Genomic DNA, 22,960 nt, shown 5'->3' with positions numbered 1-22,960 from the left:
TCTCCTTCCTCCACTTCCCACCGGGACTAGGTCTAACCTCAATGTTTCCAAAGAGAGAAGGGAGGAGAGGAGAGAGGCAGAGAAAGCAGCAGGTGCCTGAGCCCATATTTTAGTCTTGCCAAGGAGCCATGATTCTTCAAACCTATGTGTCTTAATCCCTCAGAATTGCAATAACAAAAACATCATAGACTGGGTGGCTTATAAATAACAAACATTTATTTCTTAGTGTTCTGGAGGTTAGGAAGTCCAAGACTGGTGTCCGGTGAGACTCCACTTTCTTGTCAGCTGTCTTCTTGCTGTAGCCTCCTATGGTGGAAGGGATGGGAGAGGGGGGGGTGTCTCTAGGGTTTCTTTTATGAAGGCACTAATCCCATCCATGAATGGTCCACCGAAGGCCCCACCCCCCAAAGGCCTCACCTCCAAATACCATCACATTGGGGGTTAGATTTTAACATATGAATTTTGAACACAAACAACCAGCCTATGATACCCTATTGTAACCCCATCCTTTAAAAATACCTTTTGGAATGTCTCCTCCTCTTTTACAAACTGTGGTATGTACAGATAATTAGTCCTCAGAATTCATCCTCAACTTCTAGTATTTTCCTTTACTGGGAAGGCTTAAAAGCTTAAAACTACTTTTCCCGGGTTCCCTTGCAGCTATGATTCTGCATGCAAATTACCCTCCTAATGCCCCCCCCACACACACACACACATAGCCCTAGATCAGTGATGACGAACCTATGACACACGTGTCAGAGGTGACACACGAACTCATTTTTTTGGTTGATTTTTCTTTGTTAAATGGCATTTAAATATATAAAATAAATATCAAAAATATAAATCTTTGTTTTACTATGGTTGCAAATATATAAAAAAAATTTCTATATGTGACACAGCACCAGAGTTAAGTTAGGGTTTTTCAAAATGCTGGCACGCCAAGCTCAAAAGGTTCGCCATTACTGACCTACCTTGTTTGACAGCCAGTCCCACTGTTCAACAGTTCCCAGGGTCCTTTGTGGAGGCACAGCCACCCTCTCTGGTACTACACCCCTTTGTAGTGAGCACGTACACGTTTTGGCCAACAATTCCCCAATTTTCACCCCTGAGTTCCTTCCCTGTTCTTGGGTGAGTGCCATCTGGTCCTAGTGGTTTACCTACATTTAGTTTGTCAATTACCTATAAAAATCACTTGGACATTTACTGCTATGTGAGTTGGTATCTTTGCCTTGTCAGTCCCCAGGGGCACTGGGGAAGTGGGAATTTTATAGAATCACACAGGATCATGAAATTTCAGAGCTGAGAGGGTCCTTGAAGCGCTTTTAGAGAAGCTGCATCTGTTCATTCACTCAGGTATTCATTTACCTTAGAAATAATGACCGAGTACCTGCTACATGCCAGGCTGGGTGCAAGGCAGACTAACATTTCCCCAGGGTGTTTGTCAGCATCACTCTGCAAGTCAGTGGCTAAGCTGGGGCAAGAAATGAAGCCCCCTGCCCCCTGCTATTTTGCCTTGCAGAGCCATAGGGACAGGGCACCAGGAGATGAAAGATTAAAAATTGAGATTAAAGGGAATTATAGGGGATGGAACAAAGGAAACTGGGAGAATGAGGGTTGACTATAAAGAGGTCAAAATGAAGGAAGGTAACACTGAATGGAAGAGAAAGAAACTAAGAAGAGAGAAGGAATAGGACGATTTCTGACTGGGGTTAGGACTGAGAAAATAGCTGAGGGGTCTCTAACCCCTTTGTCATCTTTATGCCTTACTAGGGGCCCAGTGCACTAATTCGTGCACCTTGAAAGGAACCGTGGGCCATGAGGCTGCAGTGGGTACAGAGGTGGGTGTTGGCCCATCCTCGGTGCCCCTGCCCAGCTCCTCCTGCCGTGACCCCTGGTCCTCCGTCTTCCAGCAACCCTGCTCCTGCTGCCGCCGCTCCTACGTGCTGATGGAACCAGAGCCAGGCACCGGCAGCAGGTGTGAGCGGTGGCTCTGGTACCAGCTGCAGGTGTAAGCGGGGCTGGTGCCAGCAGCGGGTGTGAGTGGCAGCTGCTGCCCCGATCGCCCCTCAAGAGCAGGGGGAGGTGGAGAAGCCCTCAGGGGCAATCGGGGCTGGTAGTCGCCGCTTGCACCTGCTGACAGCGCCAAGCGATTGGGACTGGTGCTGAGCACCTGCAGTGGGTGTGAGTGGCGGCTCTGGTGCCAGCTGTAGGTGCAAGTGGGGCTAGCGCCAGCAGCAGGTGCGAGTGCCGGGCAGGACTGCAGTGCGCAGGAGCAAAGAATTTTCAGTAACCACCAGAGGCTCGCCTCGATGACAGCAACCGGTGCCCCACCTTGGTCTGGTGCCCCCACTCACCTGCTCTACCATCCCGCTGCGGCCAATGGCCGCCATGTTCTGCGCATGCCCCCTGGTGGTCAGCACGCATCATAGCAACCAGTTGTTCGGTTGTTCCGCTGTTCGGTCTATTTGCATATTAGCCTTTTATTTTACAGGATTCCTTCCCACCTTTACTCTGGTTGGCAGGAACTGAGGTGGAGGTGAGACATCCATTGCTGTTGATCAAGCTTATTATACTGTGAGAGATCATCATTATCATCAAGGGAGAGGTTTATTATTCTGACAGGTGATCCCCTCTCAAAACTCTGCTCCCAAGGGGACGGTGAGAACCACTGTGACTCTTACAAGAGGAAGAAAGAACTGATGGGATTAGCCAGCTTCAATTATGCAGGGCCCTGGCAACATGTGGCCAGCAATTTGGGGGCAGGGAAGAGGCATAAAAGGAAGCAGTCCAGGAGCGAAGGAGAGGGAGGTATCATGTAGGAAGATGCTGGTGAGAGCGGCAGATTTTGCTACCTCTCAAATATGCTTTTTAGGAGAACTGATTATTTCAAACTCATTATTTTTTAAGAAACAAAAGACTTAGGAAGAACCTTTGTCCTTCCCCCTAACTGCCCAAAGGAATTTAGAGGGCCTACTCCAGGAAGGGAGCTATTAGCACAGACGACTATAATGGTTACAGACAGAGAGGAACCATCAAGGCCCACTAGACGAAAGTCCTTTCTGTGTCCCATTGAAAAAGATGGCCCTGCAGCCCTGGCCGATGGGCTCAGTGGTTAGCGCATGACCCCCACTGGGGCGTGTGCAGGAATCAAACCAATCAGGGTGTCTCTCTCACATTGATGTTTCTCTCTCTCTCTCTCTCTCTCTCTCTCAAACAAAACAAAACAAAAAAACAATGGAAAAATATTCTCTGGTGAGGATTACAAAAAAAAAAAAAAAAAAAAAAAAGATGGCCCTGCAAATGTTTACCAATGTTTGTTAAAGAAACATTTGCTTCCTATCTCCATGTGAATTGCCTTCCTGCCATTTGAAGTCCCAAACTACCCTGCTTTCTCTTTAGCTCAAGTTGGCACATCAGCCAATTTGCCCTGGACTCCCATAGTCTTAAGAATCCCCTGGATGTACATATGTGATTAAGTTTGTTCATTTTCTCCTGTGAATCTGCCACAGGTCAATGTGATGACTAGTCCAGCCAAAAGAACTTTGAGGGAAAGTGTTTTCCTTCCCCAGCCCTGGGCACTGTAAATAAACATGTTGCTCTGTATTTAGACTTCAGGTGTTTATCATGGGCTATTCCCCGAGCCCTTCCAGAGAGCATTCCAACAGGAAGGAAGGGATCTCATGCCCAGGAGCAGTGCTCAGGAGCCCAGGGGCAGGGGGATGACGATGTAGCTCAAGTCGGAAAGCAAGGATACAGAGTGGAGGGATGTGTGGTCGAGTCTGTTATCGTTCAGTGTATTTGCTGCCTCTCCCAGTGGGAAAACGATGTGTCCCCCACCCTATTGACAGACTCGGTTATGTGGCTTTGTGTGTCCCTGCTTGCAGAAGAATAAAAATCTCCACTCCTTTGAGCTCTGGGTTGCAATGTGACTCACTTTAACCAAGAACTGTGAACCTGTCTCATGTGGTATTCTAAGCAGAAGGTTTAAAAGCCAGCTGTGGCTCTGCCATTTCTTTTTCCCTTTATGAGTCTGATAATGTTGGGCTTCTCTCTCAGCCCTGGTCCTGGAGTGAAGACAGCATGGGGCAGATCCACAAGCTGACAGTGAGAAGCCCAGAAAACAGAATCCTCACTGGACATGGAACACGAGTTAGAAAGGAAACTCCATTGTTATAAGCCATTTAGAGTTGGGGGCTGTTACCACAGGATACCCTAGCCCGTCCTCACTCATACAGGGGGCTATGGGAGCTGCAGAAGCAGGACATTACTGGCAACAAATCAGAAAAGGTCAAAGCCAAGAATTCAGCTATATGAAAAACTCTAAATCAAGGACGGATAAATAACTATGGGCCTGGCTGGTGTGGCTCAGTGGTTGAGCAGCGATCCATGTACCAAGAGGTCACTGGTTCAACTCCTGGTCTGGGCACTTGCCTGGGTTTCGGGCTCGATCCCCAGTGGGGGCTGTGCAGGAGGCAGCCAATCCATATTTCTCTCTCATTGATGTTTTTACCTTTCTCTCCTCTCTCTTTCTCTCTCTCTAAAAATCAATACAAACATTAAAAAATTAAAAATAATAATAATACTGGGTGGGAAGATTTGTGTGTCCAGAGGACTGGAGCATGTAGATCCTTTGTGCTAGAAGAGAAACTAAGGATTACAATGAGACAGCGTGGGCCAAGCGTGTCCAACTCGAAGGCTAACCTGGGCCAAATAAACGAGGCATGCAGCCCACAGGCCGCAAGTTTGACATGCCTGGCGTAGGCCTTACCTAATGACAGGATGGGCTCTGGAGCCAAATCCCTTTTCCTCTGTTTCTTGGACAAGTTCCTCTGTGTCTGTTTCCTCTTCCACAAATGGAGGTGATAAAAACAACACCTAACTATAGGGCTGTTATTGGGGCTAAATGAGTCACCCCCATGTAAGTTACCTCCGTTTGCTTAGAACACATAATGAATTAGTCACTTACAATGAGTTACACACGTGTGCTTGTGAGTGCTCATAGTAGACACTCAACATGTTAGCTCTTAGTACTATTCTTTTCAATGCTCCCATTTTACAGACAATAAAACTAAGTTCCAGAGAGGATACAACACTTCCTAGAGGTCACACAGCCTGCAGACAGTATCATTTCACTGCAGCCCGCCAGGAAGGGAGCTGGTTCAGCAAGTAAAGGGTGTGCAAGGCCAATGATGAGCATTTTATTTGCCCTTAAGCCAAAACAGTTGTTAGTAAATTAAACATTGATCATAAAGGGGCCTCCAATTAAGATCCACTAATTACATCACCAGCTCAATTGTCATGCAATTATCTACAATTACCCTAGAACAAACATTGAATTACTTTCCTCTTAATACATTAAGCTAGTATTACTCCTCAAGCCCTGGGGTAGGAATACAGAAATATTTAATCGACATGGAGACATGAAATCAGAGAATTTATGAGACAACAGCCACATTGCCCTGTCTTCAGTGACTCGTCCCTGGGATAATGAGAAGGCAGGGGACAGGGGAGGGAAACCCTGTGTCTGTGTCTTCCTTTCCTGTAATTGTGGAGGCGAGGTGGCTGGAGACAGAAATGTGAACCTCCCTGAATGGCGTTGACCAGAATCCTCCAGGGGTGACTGAAGCTGTCATTGGTGGAACCTGAATCGCCGTGTAACTTCTCTCTCTGCTCAATCTTGCTTCCTTCCTTCCTTCACCACAGATGTCAGTCCCCGAAAATGCACTTTCTTGTGCACATCCTGAACACTAAATTGCCTTGTGCAATCTGTTCCCGAAAGGCCATCTGCAGCAGAGAGCCACTGCTGTTTCTGAGCTGAGAAGTGGCATCATCTGACTCACGCGTCAGCAGGCTGTGGCTGAAGGGAGGAGAGAGGTGGAGCAGATGCAGGTGAGGAGGCGATTGTTGGGGGGAATTCTGGGTCTATCAGTGATGGCGAACCTCTGACACGCGAACTCATTTTTTTTGGTTGATTTTTCTTTATTAAATGGCACTTAAATATATAAAATAAATATCAAAAATATAAATCTTTGTTTTACTATGGTTACAAATATCAAAAAATTTCTATATGTGACACAGCACCAGAGTTAAGTTAGGGTTTTTCAAAATGCTGACACGCCGAGCTCAAAAGGCTCGCCATCACTGGTCTAGACGCTCTGCTCCAATGGGTGGACAGGAGGTCACAGCCGGGGGCCTGGAGAGTCTTGCATGGGGCAGGGTGTGGGGCTCAGTCACTGCAGGCAACTGTCCCTCCAGCCTTGCCCTTTGCCTGGGGCGGGTTCTGTCTGAAGGGCAGGAGCCTGTTCCTCCAGCATCCAGCAAACAGCTCCCCCAAAGTCCCCTAGAACTGCCCCTGTGTAACCTGGGCCCACGGAACCCTGGCCCAGCCTTCACAAAATGCTGGTGGGTTTGGTTTGGAGAGGGAGCTATTAGATTTACATCATAGGGACAGTTATTTCACAGGCTGATGAAGTCACTGTAATAGATTAATAATCTGCAATACGAAAGGTATGACTGACTTAAGCCTGTCTGTCCAAGGAAAGCTGTGTTGGATTCACAGGCTTCCAGATGCACAGAGAGAGCAATTCACTCAGCCTTGAGGACCGGTGAGGGGTCTTTGATGTAAACCTTTCCTCGAAGTCTTCTGAAACGTCTGTTCAATCCTGGCTCCGCCACTTACCAGCCACGTGACTTTAGTCCAGTGATTTAATCTGAACCCCTGTCCTCCGCTGTGAAAAGGGAATGAGCGCAGCACGGACAGCCCACCTCGCTGAGGTGTAACGTGCGAGACAGACGTGGCCATAGGGCAGGCGCCGTGATGACAGGGAAAGGCGGTGTGGGGGTGGCGCTCCGTGACCTCCTCCCGAACCGGTGCCGCTGGGGAAAGAATTTGGACTTTCCCAGCCCCGTGTGAGGATTCTCACCCCCGGCCCCTGGGGCCCCTGGGACGCATTTCTCCGCAGTGTTTGCATTCCTGAACATCTCTCCGTGCTCCGATCTGACTGAAGGACAGGGGAGGACATTTCCACATATTGAGTGCGCGTCTGTGCCAAGAACTCTGCTGGGTGTTCTAAACATATTACTTCAGACAGTATCCCCCGATTTCTGTTAAGAAAATTTGTGGACGGCTTTGAAATGGGGAGGGGACCCAACTACAACCGAAACGTAGCTGTTGGGTGTTTTCTTGAGCAGCGCCCCAGGTTATCTGACTGTGTGGGGGCCGGGCATGTCACCTTGGACCTAGCTACCACTCTGGGGGTCCTGGGAAACTGATAGCGATGCAAAGGACTCTCCTTCTCAGAAACGGAGATGGTTGTGGTGGAGGTGCCGCTGGTTATTTCCGGTGGTGACTGACCAGTGTTGCAGATGTTGGTAATTTTATTTCAGAATTCTGATCACCTACAGATGTCTTCTTTGAATTCTCCTCTCAACTGGTTGCCATATCTTATGGTTCCCCCATTCATTAATGACTTAAATAAAATCTTTGAGATAGAGTCACTGTACGTTCATAGGAGTCATGAGCTTAACTTAAAAAGATCCTTTAATAATACCTATCGGAAAACTGACTTACAAGGTCATAGATGTTCGGCACATTCTGGCTCTCCATTATGCTTTCCTTGGGGTCCTGCCCCCGCCCGCACTGTCCTGTTAATTCTCAATGTAGGTCTCATGATTCACAGCCTTTGGCTTCCAGGAAACCACCTCACCCAGTTTCCAGTGACCACCTGCACCTGGCCCCACCGGTTACTCTGACTGACCCTTACAAGAGACATCAATATCCTGCTCCCCCTACTCTTCCCCACTGATGCCATTGAGGTCTCAGTCCTGCTGCTAGCAGATGTCACAATCAACTTGTAATTCTTTTTAAAAAATATATTTTATTGATTTTTTACAGAGAGGAAGGGAGATAGAGATCTAGAAACCGATGAGAGAGAAACATCGATCAGCTGCCTCCAGCACACTCTCTACTGGGGTTGTGCCCACAACCAAAGTACATGCCCTTGACCGGAATCGAACCTGAGACGCTTTAGTCCACAGGCCGACGCTCTATCCACTGAGCCAAACCAGTCAGGGCTCAACTTGTAATTCTTTACCCCTTTTGGCCTCCTGTGTTCCTCCTTTGGCGACCCTAACAATAGAGTTGCTCTTCGAGTTGGGACTTGACCTTGCATCTGTTTCTTTCCATTTGGTGGAACTGCCTCAACATGTCATGTCCTACTGACTCTTGTCTGTGCCTTTTCTCTCCTGCCATTTGCGAATTCTGGGAGGTCTGGGCCTCCCTCAGAAGTAACTGCTTTGTGAGCCAATGGAGGGGAAGGAAAAGTCAGAGAGTTCTGGGCCCTGAAATTCACATGCTGGACTGACAGGTAAGGGATGGGCTAAGCAGAGTCAGAGTGCTGTGAAGAAGGGCTTGTGTGTGGAGATAGAAAGAATAGACTGGCCCTGACTGGTTTGGTTCAGTGGATAGACTGTCGGCCTGAGGACTGCAGGGTCCCAGGTTCGATTCCAGTCAAGGGCATGTACCTTGGTTGCAGGCACATCCCCAGTGGGGGGTGTGCAGGAGGCAGCTGATTGGTGTTTCCCATTGATGTTTCTGACTCTCTATTCCTCTCCCTTCCTCTCCGTAAAAAATCAATAAAATGTATTTTTTTAAAAAAGACTGAAAGGAGAAATGCCTGGAAGCCCAACGTAGGTCCCTCCTCACCTCTCCCTCCATCACCACCTCCTTATCCAGAATTCTCCCTGTGATTGTGGTGTGGAATGAGGATGAGCAAAGGCCCCATCTCCTCTCTGAAGGACCTTGGGTTTAGTCTCCAAATTTTCCCATGAAATGCCATCTCATTGAGTCCTTCTCCGGTCTCTGATCCCCTATCACCGGATCAGCCCAGATGTTTGGGTGAAACTTCTGACTTGTTTTCTCCAAATTCAGATTCTCCCTTGCTGATCCCTCTCACATAACTACTCCTACCACCTACAGCTTTGTCCCTGAGTGCAGAAGGCCCTCCTGGCTGGTGTTAGAGATATTAAAAAGCATTTGCTGAGGAATGATGAGGGGCACACTTCCTCCTCCTCTCATTCTTTTCTTGATTCACCCAACTAGTATTTTTATCAAATGCTTACCCCACTGGCTAACATTCTAAAGCATTACATGCGGACTCCTAAGATTTATGAGACTTTCTGATGGAAAACCGTTAAAAAATAACTGTCTAATGACAGTGCAATGCCTCCCCTTTCCCTGCTTTCTCAGTCTCCAAGCTCTTTGCACCGTCTAAGCTTTATACATCTCTTGTTATTGTCTCTGCCTGACCAGAAAACCAGCCCCATGAGGGCAGGAACTTGGTGTCAGTTTTGTCTCTTGTTCACTCCCTGTCATCTAATGAACAATCAGTAAATAAATGTTTCAATGAACAAATGTGCATCTATGTCCCAGGTTGATGCTGGTTGTTTTTACATATTATCTCATCATCATATCAGCCAGTGAAGCACATTTAATCACTTCCATTTCAGTGATGAGGAAAGTGGAGTCCAGGAGCTGAGTTCCCCAAGGGTGACAGACATAGAAAATGCCGGAGCCCAGATTCTGGCACAGGACTCAGCTGTGACACCTGCAAACGCCTGTCAGGCAAGAGGTGCTCACAGGACCCAGTCCGTCAGGCAGCAGGACAGAACCAGGGGGTCGCTGACAGCCACACTGACCTGCATGTGAAGGACATGAGTGTGGGCAGGAGCAGCAGGGCTGCCTCTGGAGGAGAAGGTCTGGATTCTGGAAGGGCATGGCTAGGACAAGACAGGCTCAGGCTCTGTGAGGTGGGATTGGGCCATGAGGCCAGACCATGAGTGCATATGGGGAGCAGGGAAAATATGGGAAGTTACGAGCTGGTTCTGCATTCATTCATTCAATTAGTCATTCATTCAACATGTATTAAATATCTACTGTCTTCCAGGTAAAAACCTAAGCTCTGGGAATATAAAAGTGATTAAAACACACATTTACTCTCCAGGGACTTGTAGTCTGGAGGCGAAGAAGCAGACACCAGCAGAAGTTGTGGGAAATGTTTGCAAGAGCTCAGGAGGCACAACAATAGATGCCTCGAGCTCACGGGGAGGGAGCTTCAGGAGGGCTGGCGAGGTGCAGAGATGGCGTCACTGAAGAGTCCTGTCTTGAGCTGAATTAAAAAAAAAACCCACGTTTTTATTAATTTGTTTTTCAGAGAGTGTGGAAGGGGGAGAGAGGAGAGGAGGGGAGGGGAGGGGAGGGGAGGGGAGGGGAGGGGAGGGGAGGGGAGGGGAGGGGAGGGGAGGGGAGAGGAGAGGAGAGGAGAGGAGAGGAGAGGAGAGGAGAGGAGAGGAGAGGAGAGGAGAGGAGAGAAGAGAGAGAGCCATCGATGTGAGAAATATCAATCAGTTGCCTCCCACACACACCCTGAGCAGGAATCGAACCGGTAACATTTCAGTGCAACCTTTTGGATGACTGGTTGGTGTTAGCTGGGAGCTGGGGAGCTCAGAAGAGAGCTCCAGGCAAGAGTAGCAACAGAGAGTCATGAGATGAGCTGGTCAGTGGACCATCCCTTTAGGGGGCTGCAGAGAACGCGCACCGAGACAAGGCAGGGAGGACTGGTGGAGGCCTGGTCGTACAGTCCTGCTGGCTGTGCCAGTGGACGCTGACTTTATTCCGTACACCAGGGCCCAAAGCTTTGTCTGTAAAGTACCAGATGGTGCTACAAAAGCAGCCACGGACAGTGTATAATATGTGGGCATGGCTGTGTTCCAGTGGAAATAGCCTGTGACGTGGCAAGAGCTTGCGTGCCCATCACAGAGGATGGGCGGCCCCACCAGTGTTCCTTGGAGAGCAGCAAAGAACATTGATGAGGGGGAAGCTGATTGAATGATTCTCTCTCATCACTGATGTTTCTCTCTCTCTCCCCCTTCCTTTCTGAAATAAAAAAATATATATAAAAAATGCCTGAGTAAACAGTATTATTGTTATTATTTTTTAACCCTCATCTGAGGACAGGCTTACAGAGAGAAAGGGAGAGAGAGAGAGAGAGAGAGAGAGAGAGAGAGAGAGAGAGAGAGAGAGAGAGAGAGAGAAAGAGAGAGAGATCAATCGGTTAACTTACTGGAGATCAAACCCACAACCTCCCAGGTAGGTACCCTGTGCAGGAATCAAACCTGCAACCTTTTGGTGCACAGAATGATTCTCAAACACTGAGTCACTCCAGCTGGACAACGGTAAACATTATTAACTTTTAAAAACTTCAAACCTTGAGAACATGCCTTTTTAATGTTCTGGATTGATGAAATAGGACATATTCATAAAGCAATGCTGGTCATGTCACAGTATGATGGTTGTCTTGAAGATAACCACTCATGAGATAGTTTGAGTTGTGAGCTGAACTAGCCATCTTTTTCATGGACCACATATTTCTGGAAAGAACAACTGACAGACAAGTTATGTTACCCGTGTTGGATATTTGGCAGATATTTTCTAAAGATGAATGAAGTGAGCCTGTCACGTCAAGAAAAACAACTGACAGTGTTTGATAAAATTTGAGCTTCCAGGAATAAATTACAATTTTGAAAAACATTCAACTACCATTGATAGATAGCCTGATGGCTAGTCAGGGGCCGACAGCTGGTCTTCCAAATACTTAGAAGACTTTTCTGACAATGTCAGTGGTGACATCGAAAACTGTCTAAAATACCTTTATTAATTTGAGAGAGGGAGAGCAAGACAGAAACATCAGTTTGTTGTTCCACTTACTTATTGGCTAGTCCTTGTAGGTGCCCTGACTGGGGATCAAGCCCACAATCTTGGTGTATCCAATGATGCTGTAACCAACTGAGCTACCTGGCCAGGACTGTTATTTTTTAAATATTGTATAATGAAATGTGCCAATATTTGGAAGATCTCCATAACTCAGTGAACCAGTATTTTCCAAAAAATCAATAGGTGTTTTTTTTTATATTGATTTCTGAGAGGAAGGGAGAGATAGAAACATTAATAATGAGGGAGAATCATTGATTAGCTGCATCCTGCATACCCCTACTGGGGATTGAGCCTGCAACCTGGGTAAGTGCCCTTGACGAGAAATGAACTTGGGACCCTTCAGTCTGCAGGCTGACGCTCTATCCACTGAGCCAACCCAGCTAGGGTGAAAATATCAATAGGTTTTAATGTAAGAGTATGAAAAACCATGGATATAGTTTCAGATGCCACACTGTTAACTAATCTTTAAGAAACTACCACTTGCTCAGTTTTAGTGTAGTATCAGAACAGCCACAAGTATCGGAAGAGACCATAAAATCCTCCTCCCTTTTCCTACTATATATTGGGGGTGAGGCTGGATTTTCTTTCTTTCCTTTTTAAAAAAAATTCTTTATTATTTTTTAAATCCTCACCGAGCATATGTTTTTATTGACTTGGAGAGGAAGGGAGTAAGTGAGGGAGGGAGAGGAAGCGAGAAGGAGGGGAAGGGGGAGAGGGAGAGGGAGAGGGAGAGGGAGGGAGGGGGGGAGAGAGAGAGAGAGAGAGAGAGAGAGAGAGAGAGAGAGAGAAACATTGATGTGAGAGAGAAGCATTGATTGAGCCCACAACCTGGGTATGTGCCCTGACTGAGACTGAACCTGCGACCATTTGGTGCTCGGGACAACGCTCTAACTGACCGAGCCACACTGGCAGTGTACTTTGGGGATCTTTTGACAATATCTACCACAAGTGAGCATGATCTACCCTCCAACCCAACAATTCTACTTAATGTATATATCCGACAGAAATGCACACATGTGCTCATCAAAAGAGAGAATATACATAAGCAGCATGACTCATATAGCTAAAAACTGGAACTACTCAAAAATCTAGTATACTGACATAATGAAAGACCGTACAACAATGAGAATGAACTATAACTAAATGTTACAAAATGAATGTATCTCACAGTAATCTTTAGTGAAGGAAGTCAGGCACAAGAGTATATACAGTATGATTCTGTTTGTATAAAACTAAATCAAAACTAATCCGGGTATTAGAAGTTAGGATACGGTTACTCTAGGAAGGAGGGCAGTGACTTAAAGAGGGCACAGGGTGTCTCTAGGGCTGCTGGAAAGGTTGTTTCTTGATTTGGGAGCTGTGTTCAACTTGTGAAACTTCAGAGACCTGTAGTTACATTTTTATTTATACTGAAAAAAAGAAAAAGAGGCAAAATGAAGCAAAATATTAGCGTGTTTGGTTTTTCTCTCGACTTTTATATATATTTAAATTGCTATATTCATTTAAAATATTTAAAAAATAGCCCGGCTGGTGTGTCTCAGTGGTTGAGCTTCAACCTATGAACCAGGAGGTCAAGGTTTGATTCCTGGTCAGGGCACATGCCCAGGTTGCGGGCTCGATCCCCAGTAAAGGGCATGCAGGAGGCAGCTGATCAATGCCTCTCTCTCATCATTGCTGTTTCTATCTCTCTCCCTTCCTCTCTGAAATTAATTTTAAAAAAAAATATATATATATATACATATCCTATATAATAAAACCCTAATATGCAAACCGACTGAAAGGCAGAATGGCTGGTGGCTATGACACACACTGCCTCCCGAAAGGGAGGTGATTGGGGGTGGGGCGGGCCAGCGGATGGTGCCAGACCGCCAGCTGGGGGCCCCCCTGCCCCCCAATTGCCCTGCCTGCTGGTCGCCCTGCAGATGGACCTGATCGCCGGTCAGGCCTAGGGACCCGACCCTATATACTGGGAACAGGTTCTTAGATTTAAAAATTAAAACCTGGCAAGGCTACTCTAACACTGAAAAAAACAGGATGATGCAGTGATGACATGCATGGACTCTGGCTTGCACATTTTGTGCTCAACCCTGACTCTGACACTTATAATAACTGTGTGACAAAGCCAATTACTTAACTTCTCTCTGCTTCAGTTTTCCTCCCATAAGATGGGGAAAATGGTACTGCTGCCTCAGAAGGATCATGCTATGTACTATTTTTTATAATTAGGGCAAAAAAATGTAGCTGCCCATACAACAGTACCTTCCCGCCCCATCGCTATCCCCTCCCTCTGCCCGATGGCATGCGCCTTGGCCGGCCTGGTGCCACCTGCTCGCTGGCCCGGCCCCCCTGCCGACTGGTGGTTCCCTCGTTTGGTCGATTTGCATATTATACTTTTATTATATAGGTCCTATATTATAGGATAAAGCATGTAGGCACTGCTAATATAGTCTTTCTTAAGCACCGAAAAGTGCCAATTCTTCACTGTCCTTAGGGGCTATTATTTCTGAGGACTCCCATCTATTTGACTCACCTGAATAGCTGCTTCTGGGAACTTTTCTCTCAAGATTCAATGTTTCCTTTCCATTCTCCAAATTGTAGTTCTCAGGCTTGGAAACTGGAAGCCCTGATCAAAAGAAAGAAAGGAAGAAAGAAAGAAATGGGACTTACTAATAGCTATTTGTGATGGGCAAACATCTATCCTAGAGCATAGTGCCAAATCCCTGATCTACAAAGAGGACGGGAATTACAGGAAGATCTGGAGTGAGGGAAGATGGACCTCCACATGAAGCTTAAGATATCTGTAGGAATCTGGGCCTGGTAAGGAGTTTCTATGCACTGGAAAACACAAGTGTTCGTGCCCGTCAAAAGAGGAGAACTCATCTTTCTTCACTGAGGAAGTTCCAGAGAGACGCTGCAGACCAATCCTCAGCTTAGGGAAGGAACTGGAGAAAAGAGGACCCCAGTGGCAGCACCACACGTTGTGACTGTGGTAACTAGAATTTTTGTCTTCTGCTTTTCCTTTCTTCCTTCTTTAGCTACTAGAACCCACTTTCCTAGGGAATTTATTACATGAGGTTGGGGAGGGGTAACATAGTTCTTACCACATCCATACAAACACATATATGCACTTGTACACATGTGTGCGCACACATGCACACAGGTACACACAGGCTCCAAACTGCCCAGAGTAACCTATTTCCCTGGCTCTAGTCGTTGTTTCATTAACCAACATGTGACCCTCTTTGCTGAAACTCCTAGGATAGAAGCACTACCTTTTTCCCTTAGTTCTCTAATTGGAAGAATAATATAACCTAGAGCTACTAAAGGCCATCTTTGCCACATGGGGAGACCCTAGGAATAAAGCCAGTAGGGCAAAGCCAAGCCACAGGATTTAAAAAAGAAAAAAGAAAGAAATTCCTGGTTATATATTTGATTCCCTGAATCAAGATTTTTCCCACGTGGGGAATGGAATCCAATACCTAAACTCTAGCTAAACCCACCTCTCCTCATTAACAGAAGCCTCATCGCCAGGCGATGGGCTCCAGCACTGTTACCTGAGGAAAGTGGCGGAAACCCAGTGCAGCTGGGAGAAGTATCTACCCCTGGAGGAAAGGTAGGGATACGTATGAGGCCCAGCATTATGACTGAAGGAAGACAAATATTTATAAGTCCACACTTAATCCAGTTTCACAATGCCTAGGTAAGAGCAAGCTTAATCAGATAAAAAACACCCCATCTTTCTACCTCCCATCAATATGCCAATGGATTTAACTGTTTTATAGAAAGACAGGTAAATAACCCAATTTAACTTCAAAAGCCACATTTTGAAGGCAGAGATGAGCAATAATATTTGGGCTACAGTACAGAAGCAAACTTATGTTGTAGTATTCATATTCACCTTGAGGATACTTCCAGATCACGGTGTGGGGCAATCAAGTACAAGTAAAAAGCAAAAGTCTTACTGCTGCTGAGAAAGTGCAATTTAGTTCTATCAAAGGACTACCAATAGAGAAAGTAACTATGGAGGAGCACCAAAATCTATATACAAATACCATCCAATCTTTTCGAGTCCTGAGCTGCGCATATGAAAAGCACAACTTTAAGTAGACCACAACAGCTGGGGGGTAACATGCTGAGGACAGACTTTAGAAATGACAGATTTCTAGAAAGTGCGGTTGTACTTATCCCATATCAGTATCGACAAGCTGTTAATATGGGCTTTTAGTTGAAAATTCGTAAGGCCACAAACTTCAGAGAAGAGAAATACCTTAAAAAGTAATTTGCCCTCTCTAGGGGTAAGCACTGCACTTAGGGGTAAGGGGAAAACGAAAACAGAACCATCTGAAAAAAAAAAAATTTAGGCAGGATCAACAGTTACTCAATTCCAGAGGATGCTCAGGAAAATGTTATCTCTTTAAAAAAAATAGATTAATTTACTTAACTTACAATAAATATGGTGTTTTTTTTTTAATCAATGGAAAAAAAGAACGACTCCCTGCCCCCTAAGCTAGTGTGAATTAGGTTTCTGTCACTTGAATCCAAAAAATCCTAATACAAAACAAGCATAGGCAGTTCACCAAGAACCTAGAACAGGAATAGATTGTCTCTGGGTCCAACAGGATTCAGACTCTATGACTCCGGAATGGAAAAGCGAAGGCTTTGTGAAGCTATTTCACTGTCAATAAAGAATGATGTCCCTGAGCAGACTGCAGAGTCACAATGAGAAGCCGTCCTTACAGAGCGAGACCAGGTTCCTATAGTTCTCCAGCATTACGTCCCTCTGTGCAGGATCCAGCTTCCCCCACTCCTCGGGGGTAAGGTCCATGGCCACATCCTTGAACGTCACGGACGCCTAAGACACAAAACATACTTCTGTTCACCATCTTTCACTTGACAGCATCCCTCGCCCCCCGCAGTTCTGGTGGCCCTGGAGCAAAGCGACTGAGTCCATCTGAAGTGACAGCGATAAATGACAAGTGTTCTACTAGTATTCAGAGTCTGAATATTCTATGTAAAGCCACTGGTATCAGTTATGTGCCAGGCGCGCTCTGCTAGGTTCAATATGAGAGTTTCTCCATTGAGAGACATCACTTTTCTGGGAAATAAAGAGTTAAAAATAAACCATGAACTAATGAGTTGACGATGCAGTTTGGCAAAGTAAACAAAATAGAGGAGGAAAAAGCCTGTCTGCATAACTCTCCTCGTGCGTCCTCAATAAAAACTTGAAGAATCAATCTAGCCAATCAGAAGATGAGTTGAAATACAGACCTTGTGAGTGGATAAGTCATGGAATGAAATGACTGGCAGTGAGCACCAAATCCAATTAAGCATGGAATTAATTTAAAGCAAAAGCAGTAACTGAAAAATGATGGCAACAGATTGAGTAAGGGACCAGAAAGAACTGAGGTTTATGTGTAAATACCATAGAATTAAGTTTTATAAGACAAAAAACAGCAACAAAACTGTAAGGAGGTAAATACATATAAGTATTATTATATGCCTATTTATTTATTTAGAGAATATGAAGTTTATTTTTACTTTTTAGAGAGTGAGGGAAAGAAAGAACAAGAGCGAGAGAGTGAGAGCGTGAGAGAGAGAGAGAGAGAGAGAGAGAGAGAGAGAGAGAGAGAGAGAGAAACATTGATGTGCTACAGACACATCGATTCCTTGCCTCCCATACATGCCCTGACTGCAACCTAGGTATGTGCCCTGACCATGAATTGAACCCGTGACCTCCGGTACATGGGACGACACACCAACCAACTGAGCCATACCAGCCAAGGCATTACATGCCTTTTAAAATAAAACCATAGAGAATGTGAATAATATTCCAAGGTTACTGAAATAAATATATATCATCAAATGCTATAACTGGATAGAAAACACCTATTTAAACATTCATGAAGCATTTTCAAAAGTAACAAAGTAAATTTAAATAGATTCCAAGCATAAATAGAACAGAGCAAAAACTGATAACTGAAAAAAAAATCAGAATGTCAAAATAATAAAATGCAAAACCAATGCCAAATCACTAAAACTATACTCAGAGGTAATTTCATAGCTTTAAACACTTCCATTTCATTAAAAAATAATGTAAATAAATGAGCAAAGCATACAGGTCAAGTTAGAGAAAGAACAACATACTAAGAGAAACAGAAAGAATTACAGGATAAAAGCAGAAATTAAAGGGGTGGGGGGGAGACAAGAACATAGGTTAGCTGGGAGGTCTAAATAAGGTCAGTAGGTTGTAGTACTGTATCAATGCTGGTGTCCTGATTTTGGAAAATAAGAATGAAGTGAGATAAAGTGTTATCTTTTGGAGAATATGAATGGAGGGTAAATCCTAACCCTAACCCTAGTAGGTAAGAAATCTTTCTACCGTTAACATTTCTTTAAGTCTTAAATTATTTCAAAATAGTTTCCAAAAACAGAAATAATCTGAGACTTAAAAACATACAACAATCATCCTTGGAAAATAAAATAAAATGTAAATCACTAAGTAGACAAGACATTTTGAGGAAAAATGACTGAGATCTTACAGCCTGCATATCCACAGCTAAATTGACACTCAATGAGAATTAACTTCCAGACAATTAGAAGAAAAAATCAGGACACAAATGCAAACCAATGCACAAAAAGCAGAAACACACACAAAAGAAACAAGGAAAGCATAGTAAATAGAATATAAAAATCACATGGCAAGGAAAATTCGAAACATACGATCATATTAATGCGAATGAGTTAATTTCCCTTTTAAAAAAAAAGTAAATGTTTTTTTTATTGATTTCAGAGAGAAGGGAGAGGGAGAGATAGAAACATGGATTGGCTGCCTACTGTTCATTTTCTACTGGGGATTGAGCCCCCAACTCAGGCATGTGTCCTGACCAGGAATCAAACCAGTGACCTCCTGGTGCATGGGACAACATTCAGCTAACTGAGCCACACTGGCCTGGTGAATTAATTTCCCTTAAAAAAAGCCAAATCCTGTTTATACAACAACCCTCCTAAAAACACCCCAAAGTTGGGGACTGGCAGTGGGAGAAATCAAAGGAAACATTACATGTCTGAATATAGGAGTGCAAGTTCACCAAGAGCATATGGAGAGATATACTGGGAAATCAAACTGTTACCCTCAGTAGGGAGAAGAAGGGGACTGAATTTGAGGAGGAAGTAATATTACTTTTACATTTACATATGTTTGTGCTGTTCACCTGGTTACAACCAGACAAGAATTAAAACTTTAATACTTTTAAAAAATTGAATACAGGAAATACAAAACACAGTCCAGGCAAATTCTAATAAGATAGTTATAATATTAGCATCACACCACATCTAATGCAATGCAAAAAGGACAAAAGTTTTAAAAAATTTCCATAAAAGGTTTAATCTATCTGAGGCGCTAACTGTCTTGAATCAAAGTGTTCCTCTGGCACTTGTAGTTGGATTTTCCTTGGCTACTATGCTGGCCAGTGAGTTCAGGTAGAATTCATTGTATCTCTGACTCATGGTGGTATGTGTGCTTCCATGTGTGTGTGCAGGTATATTCCATAGGTCTGCCCAAATTGGTCCAAGAATGGGCGTAATGGCTGTCAAAGAGTTAACCCCTGGACTTTTGCTGGAATGAATAGGAGGGAAGCTGCCCTTTGTCTGGGGTCCTCAGCCTGGGAAGCTGTAAGCCTAGATGTGGTAGGGGCCAGCAGGAGGAAGAACACTTGCTTGAGAGGAAAACCCACAGAGAGAAAAGAAGAAGTCAGTGAAATGGAGGAAATGGGTTCTAATGTTATTACTTGAGCTCTTTTTCTAGTTAGACCTGGATTTTTCAGTCATGATAGCCAATAAATACCTTTCCCTTACATCAGTTTGAGCTTTTATCATCTGCAACTTAAAGCTTCTTGACTAATAGTCTTCAATACTAATGTAAGGCAGTTGAGAAACCAATGAAGACAGGGAAGTATATAAGGACCCCAAGAAGTCACTTTTACAAACAGTACCAATGCACAATATGGACTTTTTACACTTGGAATCACAGTAGCAAAGAAAAAGGCTAATTCAGGAATCGTGGCCACACACATCATGAAGAGCTCTTTTCTCTTACCTAACTTCTTTTAATAAAAATTTCAAACATCCAAACGTTGAAAGACCAATACACGAATCACCCATATAGTACAACCACGATTTAAATTTTTTTTTTCTTTTTTTCTCTTTATTTCAGAGAGGAAGGGAGAGGCATAGACAGAGATAGAAACATCAATGATGAGAGAGAATCACTAATCAGCTGCCTCTTGCACACCCCCTACTGGGATCGAGCCCACAACCTGGCATGTGCCCTTGACCGAAATTGAACCCGGGACCTTTCAGTCCGCAGGCCAACACTCTACCCATTAAGCCAAATCAGCTAGGCCAACCACCACTTAAATGAAACAATTCTTAATATTTGCCTTTGTTAAGACAGATTGGAAAACTGTTTCACTTTCTAAACTTGTGCATTCATCATCTTGGAGGGCTGGATTTTAACTCTTTAAGTTAAGCCTTCCGTAGGCTTTCCTTTTCAAGTGCTATTCTGAACTTTTGAGCACTTACTATTTTCATAACTCACTTCAGCACTAAAGAAAGGTGCTTTCTTAATTTCTTACATAACAGTCATGTGTATGTTGATTCCCTTGCAGAAACATAAATTTTAAGATACACCCCGAAGATTAAAAATGGTGGCAGAGTAAGTGGATGCTACACAGACACACCCCCAGGACCAAATTGGAATTACAACTAAAATACAAAAGAATCCTGAATAATCAACTGAAGATTAAGATATGCCCCATATTTTCTATTAAAATAGTTTCCTACGTTACCAAGCTCAGCAACTAGCACAATAGGCAAAGAAGGGTAATTATGCTCCTTACCTGTCTGTTGACTGACAATAAGTATAACTAGATGGAGAAGATGCCATGGGTTAGCAGAAAACATTTTCTACTGAGTCCATTAGCCACCCGAGTAGTCTTAGATTAGAACTCAGCTCCCCAGATGGGCTCTAGTAGACAAAGAAACTTGACATCAAAAAGAAGGGTGCGCCTGTACTCTGAGAAATAAGGTGGAATTTCAATAATCAGTACAGACTCACCTGGGATCTGGCTGTGAGGCAGAGAGCTGCCACTTCTCCCTTTTCTGTGCTCTTCTCTTGGGAATAGAAAGAATCCTGGAAAGACGTAGCTACGGGCAAGAAAGCGGTAATTGTGGGATCTAAATCTATGTTGTGCTTCAGATTTACAAGACAAAAATTCCTCCCTCTAGGAATGATGCTCCCTCAAATACTGCACCTGAAGGCAGCCCAGACAACCCTTGACCCTGGGGTCATGGAGAAAGTCCAGGAACGTTGCCACTTGGACATAACACCTACTGGCAGGGGCACTCTCTAATCTAGAAATGAGAATAATAAGCCAGTTTATTTCCAAGCTTAATGTACATTAAATTAATATAAGAAAAATAGGCTCAGTTCTCAAAAATCACCCTGCAAGCTTATGTAAATGTAGATCACTAGATTCCCCTTCCTAATAATTGCTACTAGTAGTTGGGTCTGAGGTGCACTCCAGAAATCTAATGAGCAGGCCATGGGTCAGGAGAAAACGTTTTCTACTGAGTCCATTAGAAAAGGCTGACATGAGGTCCCAGACCAAACTTCAAGAAAGACCGGGCTAGTCAATCACCGCCCTCTGCGCCTGTTCTCTGCGATGCAAAACAGCAGTATCTGCGCCACTGACATAACAGGATTGTTGTGCCACGGGAGTAACAGAGGTGGGGAGATGTTTTCTGCCAGCCAAATACGCTACGTTCTCAGACTCCCTGACAGCTGGGTGAAAAGAACGTGGGAGAAAAAGTGACTGAGGCTGTGCTCTGGCCTGAGCTGCTAACATTTTGGGGTGGCTTTCCAGGACCCACTGTGCACCAGCTCAGGGGGAGAGGGGGTCCCCCACACCAAGCCCTGCATGCTCAGGCAAGGAGCCCAGCCACGTCCCAGACAAAGGAGACTGGCAGAGCCGCCCGCCAAGGGCCACCTCCCCGGGGGCAGCCCATTTCCTTTCGGGGAGGAACGGCCCCTTCCACACACAGTCCAACATCCCCGCAACTCTCACCTCTCTTCGCGGGCAACTCGGCCCAATCTGCCTCCATGATCCCCAATCCTCCCGGTTCCGAAGATTCGGAGCTCCCGTCTCCGCGCTCCTCAATCCGGACCTCTCGGCACGTCACCGCGAGAAGCCCCGTCCTCCCGCCGGCCGGCCCTCGGGGCGCTGCGGAAAGGCCGGGTCAGGTCAGGCCCCGCTTCTTCCTCGGTCCCGGGATGTCGGCACCTGGATCGCGCGGGGGGCCAGGTCCCCGAGACCGATCCTCGGATGCCTGCTCCGGCCGCTCGGCACTGTACCTGCGGGGACCGAGCAGCTTGGAGGAGATGGCGCCGGGTTCGGGCTCTCTCTGAAGCCCGCGCCGGCCCGCGCCCCGCCCGTCGCGCCCGCCAGCACCGCGCTCGCACCCGCGTCCCCGGGAGGCGGCAGCCGCCGGAGGGAGTCCGGCCGGAGCGGGAGGGGATGGGCTCATGGTCCGCCCTCGAGGCCCCTTCCACAAATGCGCACTCCGGCCCCGGCTCGGCACAGACTGCTGCCTCGGGGGCCGCCACCGGAGCCGAGCGCCGAAAAGCGGCCTCCGAACCCCACTCACCTCCCATCCGGGCTTGACAAAGGCTCCGAACCTCTCGGGCCAGCCCGGAGCCGCGCATGCGTAAGAAGGGGATGGGGCGAGGCTGGCGAGCCTCATCCAGCCCAGAACTACGATTCCCAGAAGGCCCCGGGCACGGCCAACCTCCGTTTCTCAGCAGGTGGGAGCACCCGTGGCGCTGTCGGGGGCGGGTGGGGGGTGGGGGTGGGAATTGGGGTCGGGATGTGAAGAAGCCGACTCGCTCCTTCTCGCGAGAGGACGGGCTGCATCACCCACGTGAGGAGCATCGCCCGGGAGAGCGCTGACGTCAGGGACTCGGAGCCTAGTCTGTGCGGCGCGGCGCAGGGGGACCACGGTCCGGTGCTCAGGGCCGCCGAGGACTTCCACCTGCGTTAACTTAACGTAAGATGTATGCGAGCAGCCTATGCCTTTTCCGTATATTTTACCTCAACACACTCCTTGGCCTTCAAATAACACGGAAGGTGTACT

At 45.9% G+C, this 22,960-nt stretch overlaps 1 protein-coding gene across 2 annotated transcripts; it reads right to left on the bottom strand.

Moving 5' to 3' along the window:
- Positions 1-9,972: 9,972 nt before the first annotated feature.
- Positions 9,973-22,536, bottom strand: LOC308532915 (zinc finger protein 286A-like). Of its 2 annotated transcripts, none has more exons than XM_081110598.1 (6): positions 22,475-22,528; positions 21,895-22,181; positions 20,886-20,974; positions 16,508-16,622; positions 14,301-14,393; positions 9,973-10,166 (listed from the first exon to the last, which is right to left on the bottom strand). In XM_081110598.1, the coding sequence occupies exons 2-6, from the start codon at positions 21,929-21,931 to the stop codon at positions 10,144-10,146; spliced, it is 357 nt and encodes a 118-aa protein (XP_080966724.1). In that variant the 5' UTR covers positions 21,932-22,181; positions 22,475-22,528; the 3' UTR covers positions 9,973-10,143. The 2 variants fall into 2 exon arrangements, with proteins under 2 accessions (XP_080966724.1, XP_080966725.1); XM_081110599.1 differs by lacking the exon at positions 9,973-10,166 and adding an exon at positions 11,262-13,179 and having other exon boundaries at positions 22,475-22,536.
- Between the last annotated feature and the right edge of the window lie 424 nt (positions 22,537-22,960).

This window comes from Myotis nattereri (assembly GCF_964212035.1).
Source record: "Myotis nattereri genome assembly, chromosome: 16".
NCBI classification, from domain to species: Eukaryota; Metazoa; Chordata; class Mammalia; order Chiroptera; family Vespertilionidae; genus Myotis; species Myotis nattereri.
This window is presented reverse-complemented; position numbering and strand designations above follow the sequence as displayed.